Genomic DNA, 27141 nt, shown 5'->3' on the forward strand with positions numbered 1-27141 from the left:
AGATGGCACAGAGAGTGGGTCTGAAGGCGTTTAGGCACAGGTGGGCACAGGTAGGGTCATGTTCTGCTGGCCAGGATCCAGCAGTGCTGACCCACGAGCTCTCGGTTAGCTCCGGTGCGGTGTTCCTCCCTCATGCCCGTTATGGCAGCACCTGTGGAGCCTGTTCGGTTAGAGGCACGCTTCCTGCTTTTGGCACCTGGGTCGCCAGCCACTGCAACCACCCCGGGGTACGGCGGGGCCGAAGGGAACCGAGGCGCCAGGCAACACGTGAAACCGGCCGCGAGGTGAGCACCACTGTGAGGTCACAGTATGTTGGTCATACTGCTGGGGTCACAGCAGTAACCTCTGGAGTCAAAGGGTGCAAGACACTGACATAATCCTGCTGTCTGTTGCTACTGTAAGGAAGTGAACGTTTGCGTAATGTGTAAGGAAGTGAAGGTTTGAGGGTAGACCTAATAAAACGGTGACGCCGAGTGACCCTGGGTTTTTTTCAGTCTTTAAACAGGCTCTTAGAGAATAACCTCTATACCCTTGGAAAAGCATCTTTACTCCAGCAGTGTCCAGTCAATTCCTTGTTCCAGTTTACCAGTCCGTCTATCTATAGACAAAGAAACACTGTTTTTTATTGTACAGAAAGAGGAAGCTTTGTGATTAGTTACCCTCCGAACACGCCCACTCTCCTGAAATTGTGTAGTTTAGTGAGGGATTAATAATGGACAGCCTGTGTTTTCAGCACCTCTTTATCTCAGAGTGCGGCATTTGCTGCCTGTGGAGTCCACATTGAGCTAATCTCCTCCACAGAGAGGGCCATTTATTTCACCCACAAGGCTGTGCTTAATTAGTTTAGTAAATTGCAGGCTGGCAATAAAGAGCTGCTATGGTGATAGACACCCCCCCCCCCCCCCCCCCCCCCCCCCCCCCCCCCCCCCCGCTGTATCGCACTCTTAGTGGAGCTGTTGGGGTTGGCCGAAAGGACCAGCTCTGCCGAGGACACATGGCTGCTGACACTTGGAGCAGCTCACGGATCAGAGGGTTTTGTCTCTCGTGTTCCGCTCTTAGCCTGGTGTGCTTTTTCTGCTGAACCAAAACTAACGTTCCCTGACCCTGCCAGCATGTTCTGATACAAAACAGTAGAGTACACAGCATATAGCACACTGGTCAACTGTTAACGTGGTCAGGGTTGGTCTTTAAACGTTTCCACGAGACACTGTGTGCACCTGTTGATCAAAATCACTTCATATTCAGAGTTAGATTAGAGAGAATTTGGGCCTGCAGCAGTTCATCTCTGTGAAGGACGAGTCTTCCCATCTATTTTAATGCTTGTATTGTAGTCATTCATTCATACAATAGCTTTTATTTCCTTTTCTTTGCTCCCTTTTCCTTTGCTGTGGGGTCAGGGGAGAGTGCAAAGGTCAGAGAGTTGTGCTGTGTCTTGTCAGCGTTTCAGTTATGAGCCATGAAAGCCAGCATGGCGGGGGTGAAGGGGTAGCCTTGTGAGGGCCGGGATGGACTGTAAAAGGCAGAGCAGTTATGAGAATAATTTGGAGGGGGGCAGTAATGGTGTAACAGTGTCAGAGAGTACCAGTATAACAGTATCAGAGAGTACCAGTGTAACAGTATCAGAGAGTAATAGTGTAACAGTATGAGAGAGTACCAGTATAACAGTATCAGAGAGTACCAGTGTAACAGTATCAGAGAGTAATAGTGTAACAGTATGAGAGAGTACCAGTATAACAGTATCAGAGAGTACCAGTGTAACAGTATCAGAGAGTAATAGTGTAACAGTATCAGAGAGTACCAGTATAACAGTATCAGAGAGTAATAGTGTAACAGTATCAGAGAGTACCAGTATAACAGTATCAGAGAGTACCATTATAACAGTATCAGAGAGTACCAGTGTAACAGTATCAGAGAGTACCAGTATAACAGTATCTGAGAGTACCAGTGTAACAGTATCAGAGAGTACCAGTGTAACAGTATCAGAGAGTAATAGTGTAACAGTATCAGAGAGTACCAGTGTAACAGTATCAGAGAGTAATAGTGTAACAGTATCAGAGAGTACCACTGTAACAGTATGAGAGAGTACCACTGTAACAGTATCAGAGAGTACCAGTATAACAGTATCTGAGAGTACCAGTGTAACAGTATCAGAGAGTACCAGTGTAACAGTATCAGAGAGTAATAGTGTAACAGTATCAGAGAGTACCAGTGTAACAGTATCAGAGAGTAATAGTGTAACAGTATCAGAGAGTACCACTGTAACAGTATCAGAGAGTACCACTGTAACAGTATCAGAGAGTACCAGTATAACAGTATCAGAGTGTACCAGTATAACAGTATCAGAGTGTACCAGTATAACAGTATCAGAGTGTACCAGTATAACAGTATCAGAGAGTACCAGTATAACAGTATCAGAGAGAAATAGTGTAACAGTATCAGAGAGTACCAGTATAACAGTATCAGAGAGTACCAGTATAACAGTATCAGAGAGTACCAGTATAACAGTATCAGAGAGTACCAGTGTAACAGTATCAGAGAGTAATAGTATAAAAGTGTCAGATATTAGGTATCAGGCAAACGCTCCTTAAAGGTAAATCCCAGAGAGTAGGTGAGGCAGGCCAACCACAGGAAAGGGCTCAGTGACTCAGCAGACACACACACACACACACTCACACACACTCACACACACACACACACACACACACACACACACACACACACACACACACACACACACAAGGGGTTTTGCATTAGACCATAGTGTAGCAGAGGTGTGACTTAAGATGAGGTCAAATGCAGCGCGTGAATTCCAGCGGTTAATGGGCCAGCAAAGTCCCTGTGGTCTAGCTCACAGGCAGACAGAGAAGAAGACAACAGACTTCATGCCCTGTGTTTTCCAAAAAAGACAGAACACTTCAATGACATTAATTGAGTTTGAGCTAAATTGCTGGGATTCAATTTAGATTAAAGTCATTTCCAAATCATTTTCTTCCATCTTGTTTTTTAATCCAGTTTCATCTCATCATCTGGACTGGTTTTAATGGGTTCATGAGGTGGATATATGGGTTTATGGGGTTTGTTTTCTTTCATAAAAATACAACCAGAGAAAGAAATGGAAAACAGGCATCAAAGTGGATTATATATATTATATATTCTCAAATTAATCACACTTCCTTAAGTTCTTTACCTTAGTTATTTAAAAGCTTATTAAAGACCTTGTAGATAATTTCATGTTGTAATTGGGTTGGCCCATCATATCCAGAGGGCTGGCCAAAAATATTTAATTATGGCAGGAATGCTTTTATTTGGGCAAAGTCAATTGGATTTCTTCTTAAGCCACTAACGGTTGTGTATAAATCAATACATCAATACAAGTTTTTTGCACCTTAATTCCTCCCCCTTCAGATGTGAGGGCTTCCATGGAAGCACACCCGTGTAACTGCTAATGATGTCAGTAAGTGTTGCGCCGTTACTGTAGTGTGTTCGCATCCTCTTTCCTCTGAAGCCAAACCTAGGGGTGAACCGTGGACCATGCGTACCTTTAGAGTGGGCATGGGTCTGTCTGCTCCCTCTCCTGTGTCTTGTGGACCCTTATCTTAAGTGCTACTTTAAAATCCACTTCCCCTTAGGCTAGCCTTTAACTGGTGGAAAGTTACTGACAGGTCTAGTGGCATTTTGAGGTGCATTAGCTCTACCCAGCGAGTCCACTCCCATTGGACTCGAGCTCTAGATGTGAAGAGAGCTGCAGCTGCATACCGACACACTAACATAACTATTCAGCTTTGTAGGACTAGAAAAAGAAAACCACTTTGTGTTAAAGAAAGGTGCACACTAAACTTTTTCAGCTAAAGACATAGCTGTAGTAATGTCCTGTATTTAGACATTTCTAATGCATGTGTTTGTATTTTATGTTTTTACCAAAGTTGGAGAAGGAAACTGAAATTAATTGAATTTGAATTTAATGCTGTTCAGTTCAGGTTGATGTAATTTCCAGATCATTTCCTTCCAAGCTGTTTTCTAATCCAGTTCCTTCTCATCACTTGATTTTGATCTATTTATGACACAACTCCAGAACAGCCTGGAATAAAAGAATAAAAACTGATAAGCAGATCAACAAAAAAAACCTAAACCAATCAGCAAGTAATTTTTTAAACAGTTCTCAGACATAAAGTATTTCTAAGTCATTTGTTTAATACAGACCCATGATTCCCATTAAAGAATGTCGTTAATAAATGAATGCTGTAGATCGGGGGGACCGTCCTACTCACAAAGAGGTGTGCGCAGGTGTTCAGGTGTGCGCAGTGGTTCGTTGCAGCCAGGTAGGAGTGTCACCAGGACAACCAACCGGATGTACGTGCTAGTCTGTGCACTCGTTCTGTTGTATCAGCAGGTGGTGCGCTGTGGCTCGTCCTGTCACTTCTTATAAATCGATTTCTCCTGTTATTCCCCTACATCTGTTTTGCATGAATTTCTAGTGCATCTTATTTCCTGACGTTTAAGACGTGCAGGGCTTTCACAGAGCCACTCCTGACACGTCTGCCTTCATGGTCATTTGAGGTAAATTGGCTCCGCCCTCAGCACTGCTCAGGACCGCTCCGGACCGCTTCGGACAGCCGCTTCCGGCCGCTGGCAGGAATGCAGCATTAATCAAGAAGTCTGTGTGGACAGCCACAGTAGGTTCTGCTGGAACCGTCTAAAAAGAGCAACAACCACAGGCACGTAATTTATTATTATATTTATAGAATTTAGAAAACAACCTTACCCAGAGTGAATAACATAGTTCAGTATGACAGTATGTGTGCTTCCGGGGAAATGAACCCTTGGCCCTGCTGTTACTAGCATGCTCTATCTGCTCATCCCAGCCTGTATTTAGTATTATATTATTATATTATTAATATCTTAAGCTTTTCTGTCCAAACACAGAATTCAATCAACTTTAATTAGGATGTTTTGTTGTTTTACCTGTATGTTGGAAATTAGAGCTAACAAAGCAGCTCTATTAATAATTTTCCAGGCTATTGTATTTCCTTATTTTAAGACATTGTTTCATTCACAATAACTATGAATGTGAAAATGCAAGCCCTTCAATCCTACTTTTATGTAAAAATATATTTGTTTGCTGTATTTTAACAAAACAGTAGGAGTAATTCTTAGCCATAATATACCCAGTAATGCTAAAGCCACTAAAAGGAGTGTAATGTCTTAAGGAGCAGTTAGTCATGTCCAGTGAGTTCCTGTATTTGGGTGCTACACTCGCACTGCACCTGGCGCTACACTCGCACTACGCCTAGAGCTACAGTCGCACTGCGCTTAGTGAACTTTCCCACATTGTTACAATTGGATGTTGTCGCTGTGCCTTTTTGCCACACGCTGCGAGTGAAGGCACTGGAGGAGAACTCTTCGTGCTCGCTTGGATTGGCTACTTGAGCATGTGCAATAGGGACAGCTGAGGCTGTATTGTGAAAGTGGCTAGCAAGGTCAAGGAAGGGCAGCTAGAACAGGTAGAAGAGAATGGTGGTCAGGGAGGCTGATGCCCTCCACGGTGTTGCTGCTCCTTTTCCAGATGACATTTGAACTCTCGACACTGCAGGATTCTACCTCTTAAAAGAGAATATGTGGAATTCTTTAGTTAATCAGTAAATGAAGCTGACTGCAGTATAGCATACTGGGCCAAGCACTTTCACTAATGCTTTAATACCCAGCCCCGAGCCCCAGGCTTGCTGTGCCATTCCTCGCTTGTGAGCTGCTCGGTCACTGAGACAGTCGGACACGCTGCAAGACCTCTGCGCACACACAGGTTAACTTACAGCCTTGTCTGGAAACCACAGCCACACCGTGAACGCACCAAGCTAATCAACATTCCCATTTATACATTCGTTTGTTTGTTTTTCCCGTTTTGATCATATGATTATTGAAATACATTTTGTCATTGCGATGCATCCTGCAGGGCTGTTTTCGTCAGATTGATACACATGGAAATGACAGGGAGGCAGTGTTGCATTGTAAACTGGGTGATGCACTGGTTTCTTCATTCGGGTCATTCACACTTTGCACGAATGTTTCCCTTGATCTCATTATGACTTTGGATCGACTGCATGACTGCGTGTTTGTCTGTGACCTGGTCATAGATGTCCCCTAGTGGTATTGGACTCCTCCCCCCCCAAAAAAACAAAAAACAAAAACAAAACTAAACCTGTAATGATGTGCATATGCTGTAGTTGTTACTGTATATATAAGTATACTTGGCTTGAGCAGTGAGGATTTATACAAACATCAAGGCCTTTGTTGTCGTCCTCTCTGACATCCCTGATTCATACACCTGATTCCACTCATCCACTCATTTTCAAGTCCAACAGTAGCTGAGTTAAAGAACCCGAAAAAGCAGAGACATGAAACCTGTGTCTGGAGTTGGCGCTCCCTAGACTCAGACATTCTCTGCACCACATAATCCTCCACCGTGAATCATCACATGGAATGCATTTCATTTTTCTGATCGTTGATTTGATTCTGGCCATTAGCAGCAAGCAGCAATTTAATGTCTATTGTTGTGGTGAGATCAGTCAGTTCTTGGAGACAGTGAGAATCTGGGCGAGCCAGTGAGTGACAGCGAATCAAAGGGGAGCTGTAACATGCCTCTTTTCTCAGATGTCCCCATTTAATCACTAGCTACACACTAGATAGATGGGAGGGCATTTATGAGAAAACAGACACAGTCGCCATTCTATAACTTTGGGTTGTTTTCCTTTGAGGATTTAAGAGTGACATGAATGTGCAGACAAGCTCAGCAATGCAGCTGAACACCTGAAGGTAACTGCACATTATGTACAGCGTCTGGGCTATGACAGTGAACAGGTTTCACACATTGTCTAACAGGTATTGGGCTTTTGTTGGCTTGTCTCATCCTCTCCTAAAATACGTTTCTCCCTGAGGGTGATGCTCACCAGACACATGTATGAGGGACGATCCAACAGAAATTGCAGCGTGAGAACATAGACTTTGATGTCATAGATCCACTATTTATTCCGGACTGGGTCAGTTTGTACTTCTTCCTTTTGGCTTTAGATGTGTACCAGGTCTCTGCCCCTTTCAGTCTTTTTCAGGCCCTGCACTGACAATGTTATGTTCTGTTCCTCCCCCACCCGGGGATGTTGGGCGGCAGGGAGGAGCATTCTGTTTTGTGGGTTTTGTACAGTGAGAATGTGAGAATAGGATGAATGGGGCCACCTATCAAACAGCAGGCCTGCTACTTGGTTTTCTCCCAGTGGCCTGTCAGAGCCGGCTGGGGCATTGTGGGTCATGGGTTTCTTATGGTAAACAACATATGAAGTGATGCGGTCAGCCAGTTTGTTGAGATCAGAAAGGTGAATCAGTTCAAGCACGGTCACTGGCAGGCATGCCTTTTAAAGGTCTGCTGGTGTGTTACCTCAGTATGTCCTCCCACCACACCCTGCTCCAACATGTAGCACACCTTCATTCAGTACTTTCAGAGAAGGATCCTATCAGTTGTGTCAGTACTTTCAAAGAGATATTTTATCAGTCTTGTCATTCAGCCACACAGCGAATGTTTATTTGTGTAAAAATATTATCAGATAGGGTGACATCAGACTGTTTCGTATGCACTTTCCTGCTTATGTTAGTCATGTTGACAGGTAACTGCAGAATGAGTGGGTTACACAAGGTCATAATAATCACATGGCTAATCCTTCACTGATCAGACATCTCTGAACTACTTAAATACCCTGTTCTCCTCAAAGAAAAAAAACTTTTGCATATTTACTGTGATCTTCCTTGTCTTCAAAGAATGTTTTAGAACACCTGTGAAGATTTCATTTTGATTGGATAATAATATCCTCTGGATAAGGACAGCGTTTTCTAATCAAATTGGGATCACACATCGTGATGTCCGATTTACAATTCAGTGCTACAGTTTTAAAGCATTGCTGAGATGCACCATGTTGACATCCTGTGGTGGGAAAAGTGCCTGCTGAGATCACCTTGTGTTCAGCGTGTAACTAACCAGTTTGGTGATGCAGTGGCAGTAACATTTCTGACAACCGTGTAAACCTGGTGATTGTTTATTCAGGCGGATGGAGACCAAGAACAGCTGAGTGTGAGTGCGGATCTTGCATCATACATCATCACGCATCATCATGTTACTAATTATAGATCTAAAGCTGATAGGTTAAGCATAACGTGACCCCTTTACTCACCGTGCTCATGAGTTATCAGCTTTTATGACCTATGATATTTTATCATTTCCAATAACAACTGTTTTTTATTATGGAAAAACACATGACAACATCCTCAATCTGGTTACATGCCATGAACGGCTTCCACATGCCTTATAGCGCGCACACACACACACACACACACACACACACACACACTTACACACCCAGTGGTTGGTTTGAACTGGGTTCCTGTTTGCATGTTTCTGACACTGTCCCACACAGTAAGCCGACCCTGAGCTACATTCACTCATTTGAACAGCCAGGTCTGGAACAGCCTGCCCATTGAGCCGTCTAGTGTACTTGGGGGGGGAAATCATCTTTTAGAAGGTGTCAGAGGTCAAGTTGAGTTCTGTTAACTTTTGCATGACCCATCGAGAATGCGCTACGCAACTGTGTGTTAATTGGACCGCATTTCTGCTAGCAAAACCGGCAGTGTTGCACTGCTTTCCAGTGACCTACACGAGCCCCTGTTCTGTCCTGGTAGTTTAGCTGGCTACGCTTGCTGGAGATTATTTCTGATCAACAGGTGTGTTCAGAGAACCAAACTCATGCCTACAGCCACCACAGATCATGTAACAACAGATGCACGTGCTGACAGTATATCTGTTTGAGCTTTCGGTGTTATTAGACGAACATGTCATCTACTGTGGCTACTGCAGCAAAGAATTGACGAGAACTGTGTGGGTTTATTCAGCATAACTCATTAGCATATCTGGTCTTCGTTATCTTTCATTAATTATCATCACAAGCTTGGTTACCGTGTCCCGCTTGTAACATCATAATGATTCTAATTTCATTTTATTTGCCTGCCACTCTTCAGAGGACTATTAGAGCTTTATTAATAATTAGAACTCATTCAAGAGGGAGGGCACATAAAGAGAATAATGTTTTGTTCACAGCACCCATATGTATTTTATTATTTTAAAATTTTTATTCCTGCGAATCCCAGTTTCTCCACTAACACGAGGTTTAGCCACTGAACGACTTGTCAAATAGCTGCTGAACTGACTGAAAAAAAAGGTGTTTAGTCACAGCAAACGTAGAACAGTGCAGGGGGGTAGATAAGGAGAACAGGCATTGCATTAGAAATAGTGTACTATGATGTAGAGCTTGTTGAAAGATGAACTCACAGCTTTGCGCAGAACAGCAGACCACACCCTGTCCCTGGGTATCACAGGACTGATCACTAAATACCAGAGAGAGCAACCTTGTACCGGCATTGGTCTCTCTCCTTCCCATGCTCCTCTTTCCCAAATTTCATGCCTCTGATTCCTGTTTATCTTGTTTATCTTGTATGGTACATACTTGACTGGCCACCTTAATGATGCCTTTCATGGAGACAAATGACAGAGAAAAAAGAGAGAAAACCATAAGGTCTGTGGGGTTTTTTTTAATTCAGCTCTGGCACTGTGTCCCTGTCAGCATCCAAACTGTGATTTTACCAACCCTGGCCAGCAAAGCCTGCTGGTATCTGAGGTTGGAAAAATCACACTTGGCTTTCCTGTTGGTAAATACTGCCATGACTCACAGGACATTTGCATCCATGACTGGAACAGCTTACAGTTGCATTCGATGGAAAGTTGGACTGAGAGTCGTCGGCGAAACGGCAGCTGCGTCGTTAGCAGAAGGTGCCCCTTTGGGCCTATACTGCATTGTTTCCCACTCCGCGTTATGTCCGGTGTCTTGTGATTTATTTGTGTGTGTTTTTGCGTGTGTATATATGCCTGAAATAAGTAAAGTAGACCTGATGTTGCATCGTTGTACACAACGCTGAGAAACACACTGATGTAAGGCATTAAATGTTAGAACAGTACGGGGTCCTTGCTGTGAATTCCTATGAAGATCATGTTTAAGCCCAGTTGTGCTTTTGCCGGCTGTTTTCAGGCTTGCTTAAAAGTCGGATTTACCAGGGATTCTGATAATCGTGGTATTTTTGCCATGAGCAAATCATTACCCTTTGAGCTCAGAATGTCAAATGATAACCACCGGAAAAACTGAATGGTAAGGACCTGGATAAATGCTTTAACATTACTTCTAAAGACTGAATATGATTGCTTGAAAAGATGCGATTTGAAGCAGTCTTGGTGTCTGGCTAAACCGTGAACTTTCATTGCTCCACACAGTTATAGTAAGAGAACTACATTGCAGACCTGGCCTACAATTTAAATTGCCAGTGTGTATGAAAAGTGTTATGCAAATAAACTTGCTTTTCCTCATCTTACTTCCTGACTTTACAGTATTGTTTACCATGCTGGTCTGTAAAGGGTTCCTTCCATCTGGAATACACAGAGCACCAAACAGCATCAGCCTGTACTGTTGAGAAACGGTTCGCGTTTGTGGTCTACAATTATAGTTCAATAGTTGCAGGTGCCTGACCAAAGAGGGTTAATCATGCGAATTACCTCAAATTCTTTTATTTTCTGCACCAGGGACATTTATTCTTGGAGAAAAATAAATTTGCTAATTTGGCTAAAGCAAAGAACCAAGCAGTACACATTCATTTGTATAATGCAATCTGGGCCCTCCTATAATTTATCCATTAACATTAGCATTGGTGTGCAGGCTTGCATCATGTTTGGGTCCATGCCTCTCTCTCTCACAGAGGCAGTGTGTGGTAGCCCTGTACTTCAGTACCACCAGAAGCACCTCTTAAATCCCATCATGGAGAACATCTGGGCCTCTCTGGGCTTTATGGACGAAGCTGTTCCACAGCAAGACTTCCGGAGCCTGTAAAGAATGGATTTGTCCTAGAACAATGTGATTCCAAAGGTGCGCTTTCCTCCCCATGGAGCAGCAGACTTCTTCTGAAAAATGATAACAGGTCTTCGTGATGGGTCTTCTTCGCCGCAGGAAAACATGATAGTGAAGGATAATTGTTCTTTTAACCAGGAATTCGCTTGGGTAGTAAATGTTACATAATTCATCTTGAAATATGAGTAGCATGCACTATTTTGGACGTACTGAAATTGTTCCCTAGAACATGGATAGTGTGTGTATCTTAATTACTTTCAGTTATTACATAGTATTGCATAAGATAAAGGACTAGCTGAAATAGAAGTATTTTCATGAGTGTGTGTAAGATGGCGTCAGCAATACAACCATAGTGTTTAAACTGCTGTTAATTCAAAACGACCCGTGTTGGTCCCCTCACCCTTTTCTAAGGCTGTCTCGAGTGCTGGGTTCTCGAGTGCTGGGTTCTCCTATAAATAGCTGAATTTCACAAGTTGACCAGAGTGAGAAAGGGGAAGAAAGGAACCAAGGCCAGACCAAGAGCTCAGGCTTCTGCAGCGGCCCTTCTGTTGTGTAATGAAGGGATCTGTCATCCTTCCTCTGGTTGCCCTGAGCGGACAGGCTTGACAGAAGATTTAGAGGCAGAGAGCAAAATGTGTTAGGAGTCATGAGGTTAATGGAAGCATTTTGGAGAGAGAGAGAGAGAGAGAGAGAGAGAGAGAGAGAGAGAGTCAGTCTCTTGGACTCTTGTAAAAATTAAATAAATAAAATAAAAATGGATTCAGAATATTGGAATCTGTGTGAAAAACTTAATGGGTTTTGGCTCATTATTAGTTCCATTCTCTGACACAAGCACAGCATTTTGGGGGGGGGGAGGTGTATTTATTTATTTTTAATTGTACAGTGACTTTTAAGGCCATTTTCTTAGTCTACTTTTGCAAGATTAAAATCTTAAGATTTTTTTAAGATTACCTTTCAGCCGATGCATTACAACACTACCCCGTTGGCCTTGTAATTAGAATAGTAATTGCTCTCACTTGTCTTTCTGTGACGTTCGGAGGCTTAAACAGGATGCGGGGACGAGGCACGTTGAAACAGGTGGTTATTCATACACTTAACACCTAGACGTAGCACGCAGGATATTGTTTCAAACACCGACAACATCCACAATAAGACAAGAAACTTTTATACACACAAGACAATGACACACAGAAAGGATCAGGTGTGAAACACGAGAGGGCATGGCAATACAGACGAACACACACACACGAAGACGTTTGGGGGGGGGGCGGGGCCGTACCGTGACACTTGCTACTCTGTAAGAATAATGTGAGGCTTTGCTGCTCATGACTCCAAAGAGCAGCTAACGCACAGCGAGCTGAGATGTTAACGTAAAACAGCGCAGTGATGCAGCGTCTCTGAGCCAGTCATTACGCTTGTATGTTGTCATTTAGAAGTCGCTCTTATTCAGAGCATCCAGCCCAAATGTGCAACAGCTGAAGGCAAAGTGATAAATCATTTTAATTAACTCCGATATTATCTATGAGAGCCTGTGCCAGCAAACCATGACCTATACGCCGTATATACAGACAGCAGAGGTGGCCTACATCCACAGCTGGTTAACAGTCCTCACAGTGCCTAGAGGTGGCAGGACTGAAGAACAGCACAGAGGCACTAATTATGTCAGTCCAAAAAACCCACTAAGCACTAGATAGTTGGTGCATGGCTGTATCACACCAGACAAGATGCAAGGAGTGCAGAGGAGCCGCTGAGACAATCCAGGACGTAGCTACAGGACTGGAAGATCCTGGGAGGAACAGTGTACACTTAGACACACGATGAAGGGACCAGGGATGGGAGCTGGACATGGCCATGTCTGAATGGGAGGAAGGACTGGGAAGAAGAAGGATGGAGAATAGCAAAGCTAAGGGCCTGTAAGACCTCCACTTCCTCCGAGGCACGTACAGCCAATCGCCACGTCTTTTTGAGGTGCGGCTCATGCACCGTCAGGGGCGTAACACACCCCCCTGGCCGGGGAGAGTATGCCGCTCCTAACTCCCTGAGAGCAAGGCCTGAGAACGGTGAACCCCTGGTAGTCTGCACCTGTGCCCTACTATACTGCTCAGTGGTTGACTATGCGGTTCAGTTTTTGACTGTGCTGCTGGGGTATCCACTGTGCTGTTCAGCAGTTGCCTGTGCTAGTTTCAGCTGGCCTGAGTTGAAAAATAGAGGGGACCCTTTGGGGTTCCTAGAGAACTGGATAGAAGCATTGTGCTAAGCTTTTGTGAGCCTTAAAGATAATTACTGATAGACATTGGCATGGACATAACTTGGCAAGCCTCCTACACAGCCAAAGCGTTTTACTGTCATTAATACATTAACGATCAAATACATTCTCTGAATATCTGCTATCCTTTTTCACCTCTTAGAGGCCACTTCCTCAGGCTCTCATCTTAATCCTTCCATCAGACACGCACACATCTGATCTCAGAACGGCTTGCTGCTCTTTCACAGGCTGGCCTCATCTGGTCCGAGGACAGGGCTGGTAGCGTTAAGATTCCCTTCTGTGTCTTTTGCTTTCAAAATGCATTTAAGCTAAAGGAGGCTGGTGTGTCAAGCCTGTATGGAGGAAAACTCTGGAAGCACACAGAGGGATTAACCAGGGCTACTGCAGCTGCCAAACAGATTTGAACTTTTGATGTGCTTGCAAACATTTGTTATCTTAAAGCACTGTTACAGGAAGTCAGGGTTATCAGTTTGACGATAGGATATATCTGCAGAGGCACGGTTGTCACTCATACCCATCTCTTCCTGAAAACATCATGGCCTAGAGCAGACACTGTTTGTTCTTGATAAGTAGCTGGCCCCCAAAACACACACACACACACACACACACACACACACACACACACACACACACACACTCAGCACAAGCTTATTTAACACTCCGTTTAGTGAATATGCTGTATGTGATGTGTACACACAGCTCACATGTGCTCTCTGATATGCCTGGTTCACACTCAGACATACACGCGTGTTCCCTGGCGCGCAATACTTTGTATGACAGCACAAACATGCACTGAAACACTCTATCCACCCTTCAACCACAAGTGTAAACTATCATTTCGGGCTACAGATCTCTCCCTCTAGCTCCTGCATCATGTGAAACAGAAAAGACATCACATTTCTTTTCTTAGCTTTTCCTCTTTTGCCAAGACTTTTTTGCAAAAAGAAAAAAAAACTTGGCTGTGCTGAGGCATCACCATGTGGTCCGAGAGACACGGCAGGATGCTACGACCAGTAAAAGTTTCATTCTCATGATTGGGAAGAGCTGAGCTGTGCTAACACACCGCGGGTTCTTTAGCACACACGGTAGCATTGTAGTCGTGAACACTGTGCTGTGTATCCTGCTCTCCTCGAGCTGTCTTTCAGTTCAGGGAGCCTCATTCTGTTTCACCAAGAAACAGCTGCAAATTTGCCCCGAACACCTTTTCTGTTGGTAACCAAGAAGGTGTAGAATTTTAAAAAGCACAGCCTGTGATTTAGTGCAGCCTCTGAACCCCTGTCTCCCTCGGTGGCATCTGGGCTCGAAGAAAAAAAACAAATCCCACAAGCTTCATTTTAGAAGGCAAGTCCTGAACCAGTGGAAGCAGCACTCCTGGAGTGGGGGCCTCCTTCACAGATGAAGTCAGCATCAAATTACTCTGCAGGATTAGCAGCCAAACGCAAGGCTACAAACCACGGGACAGCATGGCACTGCTGGCTTTCAGCAGCTGCGATGACACGGGCCGAGCCAAGCCTCCATTACTGACCACATGCCAGCGTAGAGCAGGACAGAGTCGCTCGCGATGCCATTTCCACGTCGGGATGCCAGGGTGCTCGGACTCTACGATAAACATGTTGTTATCTCATGAAAGTCATTGGCGTTCTTCTCGATCCATGGAGATTAAGCGGAATCCTGCTACTGTTCTTGTTCTGTTACCCTCTACCAAACTCTTCTCCCTAAACAGTTTACTGAGCAGTTTTGCTTCTCCACCTGTATTCTTGCTGGAGTTACGGTACAGTACATTACCTAGGAGATAGGGATCAAAGTTCCATGCTAAAGGAGCAGATCTGATTGGCTTTGGCTCGTGGATGAAGGCAGCCTGGGTCTCCACCACATGTCATTTACATTTACATTTACATTTACGGCATTTAGCAGACGATCTTATCCAGAGTAACTTACAGAAGTGATCACTGATAGCAGACATAGCGGGAGACAGGAAGGCAGGGTGATGAAAGAGCCGTAACACACACACACACACACACACACACACACACACACACACACACTCTCACACTCACACACACACTCTCACACTCACACACACACTCTCACACTCACACACACACACACACACTCTCACACTCACACACACACTCTCACACTCACACTCTCACACTCACACACACACTCTCACACTCACACACACTCACACACACACACACACACTCTCACACTCACACACACACACACACACACACAACCATACTTGATTCAGCTGGTTCCAACAGTCTCGGCTGACATGGTTATGTAGGCAGGGTTTTCTCCTTCACTGTGTCTGTCAGCTCGACGACGCCAGTCTCATTAGGTGTAGCTCACCGCTAAATTCTGTTTGGTCGACCGTTGGTTTGTGTTTCATTTTTTGGGCCCTTCCCACAATGTGCCAATACACCTGCATTCCCAGTCCTGCCCTCACTGCTAATGAGCTGAACAGTGGGGTTGTCTGCTTTAAAAGTGGACAGTGAAGAACTTGAGGGTGTTTTCGCTGCAAGTTCAAGGGTGTGAATGTGAGACAAATGTTGTTGCCCAGGCGCCTGTGTTTCAGAGCCGTGTGCCTGAGAAAGGGGCATTGATGTGGGGGTGTCTGGCAGGGTTCTGGATAGAAGCCCATGATGGCATCGTGAGGCATGAGGTGGCATGTACACACAGCAGCTGCTGAACGTGCCCGGACCCAAGCTCTCGTCCCACCGCCACGTTTACAGATGCGTTCTGGATTCTGAGAGTTTGGTTTTGATGCTCCAGGGCCGTTTAAAAGCGCACGGCTACGCCTCGAAGGCAGAAGGATCCGAGAAAATATTCCAGGCAGAGCATTTCTGGTTTCTAATGAACCAAGAAACCTATGCATGTTATCCAAGTTATGCTGCCATGGCATTTCAGACTATTAGGAACCTTAAAGACAGTTCTCCGGGAACCCCAGACGATGCATGTTTTTACTCCATAACTCCTCCTGGCACAAGGGAACTGTGGTTCAGGGTTTTTGATCGCTGTTCATGTGTGTTGGGAGCTGGGACGGAACAAAACTGTGGACTGTCTGTGAGACCCTTAGGAGTAGCGTGGAAAATGCTGCTTCAGGAAATAACAGGATTTTCACAGTTCAGTGTTCGGAGTGAGGAACCGAGAACCCATCCGATCATTTTGGGAATGCTGTGTCCATCTCCCAGTCGGTCGTGTTGGGAATGCTGTGTCCATCTTCCAGCTGGTTGCGTTGGGAATGCCGTGTCCATCTCCGGACAGCCGGCTTGTGTGTAGCAGCCATGCCCTGATACCACTTGCTGTAGGCTGCTGCACCCACCACACTCAAGCTCTGTGGTATTCAGATACCTTTCCTGGTCCAATTAAATCAGGGGATTAGAGCAATCAAGGAGTCTGTTGTGGTATTTGTTTAAGTAAGTGTGACATCATTAAAGACCTAATCCATCACTTACTGCAAGCTTGGCAGTGTCAGTCTAACAAGATGCTACAGTGTACCTGAACAGAATATATATATATATATATATACATATATATATATATATATATATAATATATATATATATATATATATATATAAGTATATATATATATATAGAGAGAGAGAGAGAGAGAGAGAGAGAGAGAGAGCACTTTGCTTGCACAGCTGATGAGGGACCTATTTGAATATATCTACAATTTTGAATATATATATATATATATATATATATATATATATATACACACACAAGATGATAAAAGAGTGCAGACATTTATAAGAATGCTGCAGTCAAAGTGAAGATGACTGAAACCACATTATTATAAGACAAAACTAAGCACAGATTTGTAAGAATGCTGATACCTAAGTGAAATATGTTTAGTCATACTACTGAAGCTACCGAAGGTAAAGGTACAATGTGAAGTTTAAACATGCTGTCTCTGGGTCTGTCTCTGTGCTGTGTTGCGTGTGCTTTTGTGCTGTGTGTTTCGCTGTCCTGTTTATGTGTCTGCTCTTCTCTGTGCCGTGTGTCTTTGTGCTGGGTCTCTGCGCTGTTGGTGTCTCTGCGTCGCACGTTCTCCGCGCCAGACGCGGCGCCTGACCAAGGTGGAGCGTCAGCGCTTCAGCGAGGAGGTGGAGATGCTGAAGGGCCTCCAGCACCCCAACATCGTCCGCTTCTACGACTCCTGGAAATCCACCGTCAAGGGCCACAAGTGCATCATCCTGGTCACCGAGCTCATGACGTCAGGGACCCTCAAGACGTGAGTTCAGTCTTCTCAGACATGGCTGCAGATGGCCAGTCAGACCGTTTGGCCTAGAGTTGTTGTCAAGTGGCACAGCGTTTACGGATGCTGGTGGTGCCTCCATGCTTGCCTCCCAGAAAAGGAGAATCAGACCTTCCCACTGCTCTGGTCCTGCTGGTCACATCTCATGACATTTATTTAAAGGACCCATTTTCTACATTTAAATATTTTCCCCTGATGCCTACTTACAATATTTGTGCGTTATGTTTATGTTCGGAATTCATTTTTACGTGACCAAATCTCTCTTTAAGTGTTAGAATTAAGCAGGCTGTTTCTGTGCCTTTTAAGACAGATATATGATAAACGAGCTCTGTCCTGATTGGCTACTCTGCATTGTGCTTCATTAAAAACGTGCAGAGAACTGAAGCACGTCTGAGATCTGAGGTGCAAGTGGGCTGTAGGCTGAGTGGGTGGAGATATGTAAATGAGTTTCTTCTCGCCATCAAATGAAGATTGAAAAAATGTTGAATTATTGCCACAGAGTAAATATTGTGATAAACTGATAGATAAATCAATGGAGTTCATTTTCAGTGTGACTTGTCCCAGCCGTTCACGCATGAGTGTTGTGGTTCGTGGTTGGCCTGCAGATATCTGAAGAGGTTTAAGGAGATGAAGCTGAAGCTGCTGCAGCGCTGGAGTCACCAGATCTTGAAAGGCCTCCACTTCCTGCACACGCGAGCCCCGCCCATCATCCACCGCGACCTCAAGTGCGACAACATCTTCATCACGGGTCCAACAGGCTCAGTCAAGATTGGAGATTTGGGTCTGGCTACGCTCAAGAGTGCCTCTTTTGCCAAGAGTGTCATAGGTGAGTCGCTGTAATATCCTGGGGCAGGTGTATCCATATCTGGACCTAGGGTTCACACACAGTCCTGGATTTACCTATCACTGGTAGTTAATTAAACAGTTAATGTAACAGGTTGCTCACATCAGCATACCTGACTCTGTAAGGAAGGGTAGAAAATCCACCATAGAAGCAGAACTTAAAGGGTTCCCCTTTTCAACATTTCAACATAATTTGCTCATTGAGAACTCACCAGTCCTGTAGAGTGTGGAAAACAGTCCATTCTAGGGAAGCCTATAGATACTTTATTGTTTGTGACAGGAATCAGGAATCTACAGGAAAACATCCATTTTGCTATTCGAAATATAAGTGAAGTTACTCATGTCACTGCCAAATGTGAATAAATGGAGGTCAATCCAAAAAAATTACATTTCGTTACGTAGTATTTTCCCTATCCCACCCAAAACCCTGTTACAAAACTATTATAAAATACACTCCAAGACATCGTCCATTGTATTCCTTACAGTTTGATTAACTTTTGTGTAATAGGAATTAGAGATTTCAAATGCTTCACATCACTAATTCCTACCGCTGCCATTGTAAATGGTTTGGTGGAGCTTTCCCTGGTGGGTCAATAATGGAAAACCTTTCATCTAAATCATCTGACTGAATCAAAATTTTTGGTTTATTTATTAATGGCTGCTTATACAGAAATAAAAAGAAAACCTTAACCAACCTTCAGTGAGTACTACAAACGTACATGTACCTGCTACTGACTGCTCTGTGCATGTATCTCTTTATCTATTCCTGCCTTTGGCAGAGATTAGAGCTGTTGTGAGTTAAAGGATGTAGAGTACTGTCTACCATCATGAGTGCAAGGCCTTGTCCTCCCTAGGCATGCAATTAAGACCTGATGCAAGATTAAACAATATTTTAGACAATAATAACAATAAATGTTATTAGAAAAAGTTTACTAGGCATGAGTTTGTTTTGGTTGTTTTTCTCCATGGTGTTTTTTTTGTCACAATCGTTTCTTAATACACTCATATAAAGAGAACATTAAGGTGTGCCCCCAGGGTTCAACACTGGGCCCTTTCTGTTCTTAAGCCCCTTCCGTATTCTGCTCCGTCCCTCAGGCACCCCGGAGTTCATGGCTCCGGAGATGTATGAAGAGAAGTACGACGAGGCCGTGGACGTCTACGCCTTTGGAATGTGCATCTTAGAGATGACCACATCCGAGTACCCTTACTCAGAGTGCCAAAACGCCGCCCAGATCTACCGCAAAGTCACCAGCGTAAGTGAAGCCGTGCTGTGCGCGTGCACGTACACGGGTGTAGCGCGGGTTAAGCGTCTACGCTTCTAAAAGCTTTCGTTTCCTTCACTCGTACGTGTGACAACATGAAGGGCAGCAGGAGGCAGGTGGAATTTTCCTAGTTCCCATAAAGGATCCTGTCGCACCTTGCTCTTGTTGGAGTGTGTGACTGCTTATCCATACGAAACCACCCACAGTCTCTTCTGTTACTCATTCTCTGCAAACTGGCCCAACCCAGAGGCTGTCTGCACTTTAATAGCCTCCTTCTCAGAGGTTTCACGAGCCCACTAATGGCCGCCTGAAGTATCCATGGATGTTACAGTGACATTTCTCCGCAGCAGAACAGACAATTAACGTGTCTCTCCAGAGCTGTAATTCCCTTTGGAAAACACATTGTCGTCCTCGTTTGTCTCACACCTGCATTCCTGCAGGATTGCAATGTGCAAGGCCAGGATCTGTTATTATTTAAGTTGTTTGTAAGATCCAGAAGTGTGACCCCTGCTTTCCGTCTGCCGGTGTTGCAAGCATCCGACTGAGTGTCTGGTTGATCTCCACCAGCGCCCTTTATAGGGCTCAACTCTCAAACATTTCTGGGTCCAGTGAACCAGTATGTTGTTGCGACTGGTATACATCAGAACCACACACACAAACGGTTCTGGGACAGTGCTGGCCGTACTGTTGACTACAACAGTGCATTATTTTAAATGGAAGTTTGCATGAATTTCCCCATCAGCTCATTTGAACACAAACGACTTGTGCACTCCAGAGCAAAGCCTTTCATGAAATGAATGTGACCTCAGGGGAGTCCCCTTGATTGTTAACCAAAGCAAAGCTCTTATTTGAGATAAGGTCGTTGTTTTGCCAGACTTCTAATTCCATGCAGAATGTTGCAAAAACAGACTTTCAGGCTAATGGTGGTAGCAGGGTTAACAGAGTGAGAATGGAGCTGGTTGCACTCCAAGTCTAAGTGGGACAGACTGGGACTGGAGCAATGTTCAGTGAATGTTCATAGTAGCGCAAATATAACATCAGACATGATGTGCTGAATACCCACAACAGTTTTCATTTGATTTCCTTTAACTACCACTTTAAAATGTTAATTTAAGGGTGAAAAACCTTTGAATTTTTTTTTTCAGTCTAGCCAGGCGGTGGTAGCTCAGAGGCTAATGCTGTTGATTAGTAATCAGAAGGTTGCCAGTTCAAGCCCCACCACCAAGTTGCCACTTTTGGGCCCCTGAGCAAGACACTTAACCCTCAATTGCTCAAGTTGTGTTCAGTCATAATTGAAAGTTGCTTTGGATAAAAGTGTCAGCCAAATGCCATAAATGTCTGGCATTTCCTCTTTCTTTGACTCTCTCATTCAAGGACAGTTTAAATGGTGCCAGTGTCGTCCAGCACAGATGATCTCATAAGGCTTGTGTTTTCACCAGCATGTCCTTGTGCTGTTCTTTGTTGGTGTTCTTGGTCATATATTTATATTATGGTGAGAACAATCCTTATCTGGTTAACTTGATATAGAACAAGAAGGAAAGATTTGATTGACTGAACAGGTGTGTTTGTGGATTTTCAAGTATGTATGTGCTGAGAGGAGAATAATTGATTATTGTCCAACCCTTTCTGGGGTGCGTTGTAGACGACTGGTGTTTTCCGCTCAGGATTAAGAGGCCAATGTGTTTGTTTATCTGAAGGTAAGAGAGAGCATATTCCCTTTAAAAGAGACGGAGAGAAAGAGAGTGAGACGTCACACTCCACCCCCATGGCCAAAGAAACTACATGTCCAGCTGTCAGAAGGAAAACACACATTTTTAACTTTTTTGATTTGTTTAAACAAAAACTGAATGAAGGTTTTTATGACCTCTGAGTGTTTTACAGGAACAAACACACTGATTTAAGAAAATAAACGTATAGTAAGATAGGTCATGTCATTTTCTGAGAAGCTGCTGTTTTTTGTGGCGTAGCAGGGTTGTGAGGGGTGGAAAGGGAGCAAGGGTCACTGGGGCAGAGTGCAGCAGCCTGGGGAATGCTGCTAAAACACAGGTCGCATCAGGTGCTTCCTGTGTGCGGTGCGTGACTGGGTGGTGAGACGTCTGCGACCTGACGGAGGAAGCACTAGCATCGGGCTTGCCTCTGCCAGTAGCCCTGCTCCACTAACGCTGTGTTTGTGCTGGCGTTGGGAAACTGTCGCCTCTGTGTCTTTAGCTGCCAGTCGTGTGTAAAAACTGTTTTGTACACTGAGGCATTACGTCATGCAATTTTCGCGAGTTGCGTGGTTACCAATTAATTCTGCAGCTACAGAAACAATGCGGTGTTATGTCATGCCTTTATGTAATTTGACCATTGAGACGGAAGTCATGTGATCAGAGGGTGGGTCACCTTGAAAGTGTTCAGATGTTCCACCAATAAAACACCTCAAGTGCCACTTGTATTTGCCTCTTTGCGTTGCCCTCTGGTCATTCAGCCAATAATTTCTGCCCAGCCTCATGTCAGACTGGCACTGTTTGCGGTGCTGGTTCCCAGGCCAACCTTCAGCTAGGCTGAACTTCTTGCCCTGTCTCCACTTCCACAAATGAGCTGTGGGACTCCTAGCCGGGTGCTCAGGTGCACCTGGAACAGTGTAAATTGGAGGCGAGTCCTAAATCTGGAGTGGTAACCTGTGTTTTGTCCAGTAACATCATCATACCCTCGTGCAGAATAATTCGTCTCTGGACTCAAGAAAGCACTGGAAGCGTTCATTCAGTGCTGGCAATCTGACCATGCTGATACAGTGAGGTTTAGCCTTAGCGTCTGCTCTTGTTCAACAAATGTTCCCAAAAACAACATAACAATTACTGACATGATTAATTACTGCAAGTTACTAGCCCACAGATCAGATTAGACTCACATAATTAAATTACGTTGTACACCAGGTTTCCCATAAAGTGCATTAGAAAAGAATCCAATCTGTACAATGCACCTTGGAGTGATGTCAGCGCGACTAAAATCTAGATCCTACATCACCATGGGCATTGCTGTATTCTCTGGGGCTTACTGAGGCATTGGGAACAGATATTACGGCGTGCGTGCGTACCAGGGTGGGTGTACTGCGTAACACCTTTGCTCATCAGCAATGATGTGGAGGCCCTGAAAAGCCGCTGCTGAGGTTAATACTGCCTCCCTCAACACGGCACAGAGGAAATGCTAATTAAATTTCATGAAACATTCAACAAAAGTTCATGAATTATGGATGCTGTTTTAAACGTGGGGATTGTGTTGCCTTGTATGACACTGTGTGTGTGTGTGTGTGTGTGTGTGTGTGTGTGTGTGTGTGTGTGTGTGTGCCTTTGTGAAAACAAGAATATGTTTTTCCTAGTAGACTCAAACAGAGATTCACTGGGAGAGAAATCAATATCATTTGATATAATTAAATTGACATTACATCCTGTTGACAACCATATGGTTAGTTTCTCTACACATGGTAACACACACATCCTCCATGGTGGCCTTATCCACGTTGTCGCACCTCCACCGCGGCTCACTGAACAATCTCTCTGCTTTGTTTCATAAACCAGCTGTCGTTCTCCTCCAGCCTGGTCCACGACGATGACCATGGGAGCCTTGTGCCTTTGGTTACGATCGCAAATCATATGGGTTTATTGTAGTTCTTGTTTTGTTTTTAAGGCCTGTGGGGTTTTGCTGTTTCGTGACATTTATGACTGTAATTTCACTTTTTCCATTATGTTCTGACAGTATTGCTTCATATATTTATTATTTAAAATCCTTCAGGTTTTCACCGTCTAGCTCATGGTGGCAGGACGTGGTCTTTATTTGTATTATTGTACTCTATATTTTATGCTGTGTACTCTGTGCTCTGGTGTGGTAGGTCCAGTGTGGAAGTGAATCCATGCTTATGACGGTCACTGAATCACTTATATTTTTAGTGTATTGTGCCATTTGAAAAATTACATATGCATCTCGAAATCTTAAAACCAAAATGTTAACTCAGATATTTCCCAGGTAAACTTAGTACAGCAGTACAGAGTGTTTCTGGCTTATTATTTATTTATTATTATAAATGTTGATTCAGTGCCTTTAGTTGTGTTTTAAAGTAGTTCCCCTTCAGTGATGTTTCCTGTTCAACCTCCAGTCTTTCATTTGTTCATTTCACTCCCCCAACACTCCCTCTGAGATTGGCCACAGGCATGAATATTCCAATATTCAGTCTGTGTATTTCATCTTGTTCTTGCTCTTAAACACACAAACAGAGATACATTCATTTAGCTGATGGATTAATCCGTCATGCCACAGATGACGGATCTGTGTGAGCACTGCTGCTTCTCTTTGTATGCCTTCCCTCGGTCTGCCTAATCTCTTTCACGTTCCAATTTATTTCCCACAAATACCCATACACACACACACACACACACACACACACACACACACACAGCCGTTCAGTGAAATAGCCTGATGATTGGGAATGCACCAAGAAGACTCGTTCCACAGGCACACACTTAAGGAGGAAAATATGGTACCTACATATACATGGAGCTCATAAAACTCCTTTGGCCAGTATAAAAGACCCTCCTTCAAACAGTTTACACTGTCTTTGGCAGATCACCTTTGTCTGGTCTCTCTGGGTAAACACACTCTAAAAATAATCTTGTAGTTCAAGAGGTGGTTAGATAAACAGATGAAAACAGTAAAATGGCACACACACACTTCTTATAAGGTACTTTGAGTAAGTGCAACACAGATTCTCTAATGGAGATCATGTATATCTCAGCTTCTCTGCATCACCATATGGCACAAATACTCCAGTGTCCATATGAGGGAGACTAACCTTGGACCTGAGGGAGAACAGGCAGGTACATGGGTACATAACGGTTTCTGCCCTTTCACCAACAGTGCCACTGACTACTGATGACTTCCTGTCCCCGCTCAGGGAACAGCTGATGACTTCCTGTCCCCGCTCAGGGAACAGCTGGTGACTTCCTGTCCCCGCTCAGGGAACAGCTGGTGACTTCCTGTCCCCGCTCAGGGAACAGCTGGTGACTTCCTGTCCCCGCTCAGGGAACAGCTGGTGACTTCCTGTCCCCGCTCAGGGAACAGCTGATGACTTCCTGTCCCTGCTCAGGGAACAGCTGATGACTTCCTGTCCCCACTCAGGGAACTGCTGATGGCCTGTTGGTTCAGTCCCACTTCAGCACTTATAAGAGACTTGCCCTCTGCCCTCTGACATGTGACATGTTTGACACCAAGTTAGTCCAGAGGCGCTACAAGTTGGAGCATACATCTTTGCAATCAGTCTCCTGATAAAATGGACAGGAGTAGGCTGAGTTAGCGCCTAGGTAACCTCTAGCTGTGGTCAAGGCCAGGCGTGCAAAGAGACATACCAATCAAGGTTTTTAGGATCAGTTAACAGACCAAAGCAAATTTCCTAAAACGTAACTTTCGTCACAACGTGCGTGGCGCGCCGTGGAGATGGCATGCGTCTGCGACGAGGAATTAGATTCTGATGAACGGATGTAGTTTTCACAGGAGAGCAGCAAAATGGAGCCAAGGGCTTGGGTTGCTAAGCTGGAAACCTTAAGCAGCTTGAACCACTGTGCAAAATTGATGAGGTGGAAAGCGTTAGGTATTAGCACTTAAGAGTTGCTGTGGCCCACGGCGTCTTTCCCATGGTTCACAGAGTTCTGTGCTCCAGGAAACAAGCACACTGGCCCTCAGGTGTTTACAGGTTTCAATTTCAGAGGTGACACTGGAAAAGGAAACTCGGCATACCAAAACAGTGATCTCATCCCCAAAAAGACTTCTTAGGACGGAAAAGGTACTGTGGCAGGAAACTTAAAATAGGAACGTTTAAGAGGTTCTGTACTTTGGGAACAGCGACATGTCCAGTTATTTAAATCATTTGGATCATATCCCTTAGACTGAAAGCTGGCAGGATATTTCTGGGGCTGTGACAGTCACCAGAACGTTCTCTGCTTCTGAGAAGACAGGAGCTTTTTTATTCAACGGGTCTGTCGCGGTCCTGCCTGAACAGAGAATGTGGCTGTTTCAAAAATTTGTAAGGGAAAGTGACAGTGGCAAACACAAAGTGCTTCAGCTCAGGAAGAGAGCGAGACAGAATGAGCCATCAAGCGCGCTGCGTCAAACAGAACTTCAGTCGGCGAGCCGACAAATGTGCGCAAGGGCTCTGGGGTTTAGGTAGGAGTTTGGCAGAGCCGCACGTCTGTGAGGGTCCGCTCGACCCACCTCGCGTCTCTCCCTCCAACCTTCTCTTCCTCCATCTGTCAGCCACACAGTTCCGATGAAAGCTCATTACTTCACGTGTGCGTGTGGAGCATCTGGCCAGGGTTCAGTACCAGATCCGCTGTCGCTTCCATCCTACCATGCCAGGGAAGAGGGAGCCTTTGAACAGGGAAACTGTCGCTGCTCAGAATAATGGCGATGGAGGGGAGGAGGAAGCAGATGGCTGGACCAGGAGGACACTGTCTCCATGGAAATTCTACCATCCGATTTTATTACTGCACATAATGAGAGGCTCTCGGAGATCTCGGACCACCCAGAACAGTGAATGACGAGGCTAATGCAATACATTACATTTCATGTATCTGTTTACCTCTGTCCCCCACCCTAGTGCAGTACTTCGCATAAACAACAAACACCTTCTGAGTAAATCAACAATCCACTTGGACATTCTGTACTCATTTAGAGTCAATTTTGGTTCAAACATAATTATTTAACAGGGACAAATAAGCAATGTATAACGTCCAGTAAATGTCCAATAGACCACCAATCACGAATGTCTTCGCTTTGATGGATAAACAAGCAGGCAGTAGAGAGCACATCTCCAAACCAGCTTCCGCATGTCCCAGTCTCCTCCTGTAGCCATACATTAACATGCCGAGCAGTGACTGATGGCACACACACACACACACACACACACACACACACACACACCCGCCCGCCCCAACACAGAAACATCTTTAGCTTTCTGTTCCTCCTCATATGTCAGACATCAACGTAACGGTACGACTAACACCAGAAACATAGACTGAAAGCTTTTGATTAGTGAACAAATGCTGGACCAGTGTTCTGCTGTGCCTAAGCTAAATGATCTCAGTTATCTGGGTGGCCCTTCTGGGTTGCTGTGTGTGTGCGTGTGCGTGTGTGCGTGTGCGTGTGTGTGTGTGCAAGTGTGTGTGTGTGTCGCGGAAGATAAAGGGAAGATGTTTATGTCTATTCATCTGCTGGTTTTAAGATCTGTTGTGGACCAGTACTTTATTTTGTGTTTTCCAGATCACAACCATCTCATAGCTCTCTCTCTCTCTCTCTCTCTCTCTCTCTCTCTCTCTCTCTCTCTCTCTCTCTCTCTCACACACAGGGCATGAAGCCAGAGAGTTTTTTCAAAGTGAGAGTGCCTGAGCTGAAGGAGATCATAGAGGGTTGCATCCACATGAGCAAAGACGAAAGGTACCCAACAGGAGCAAGAAAGATGTTTACACATACGGACAATCAGGGTGTAGCACTC

General features: G+C 44.6%; 1 protein-coding gene across 2 annotated transcripts in view; it reads left to right on the plus strand.

Annotated features, from left to right (window-relative positions):
• wnk4b (WNK lysine deficient protein kinase 4b) overlaps positions 1–27141 on the plus strand; it is a 45809-nt gene that overhangs the window by 2061 nt on the left and 16607 nt on the right. For both annotated transcript variants that reach the window (XM_035525720.1, XM_035525721.1), the window contains exons 2-5: positions 17321–17493; positions 18123–18343; positions 19456–19613; positions 26995–27083. In XM_035525720.1, the coding sequence (XP_035381613.1) occupies positions 17321–17493; positions 18123–18343; positions 19456–19613; positions 26995–27083 (641 nt within the window). The remainder of the gene's footprint in view (positions 1–17320; positions 17494–18122; positions 18344–19455; positions 19614–26994; positions 27084–27141) is intronic.

Source organism: Electrophorus electricus, chromosome 4 (assembly GCF_013358815.1).
Source record: "Electrophorus electricus isolate fEleEle1 chromosome 4, fEleEle1.pri, whole genome shotgun sequence".
Taxonomy (NCBI): domain Eukaryota; kingdom Metazoa; phylum Chordata; class Actinopteri; order Gymnotiformes; family Gymnotidae; genus Electrophorus; species Electrophorus electricus.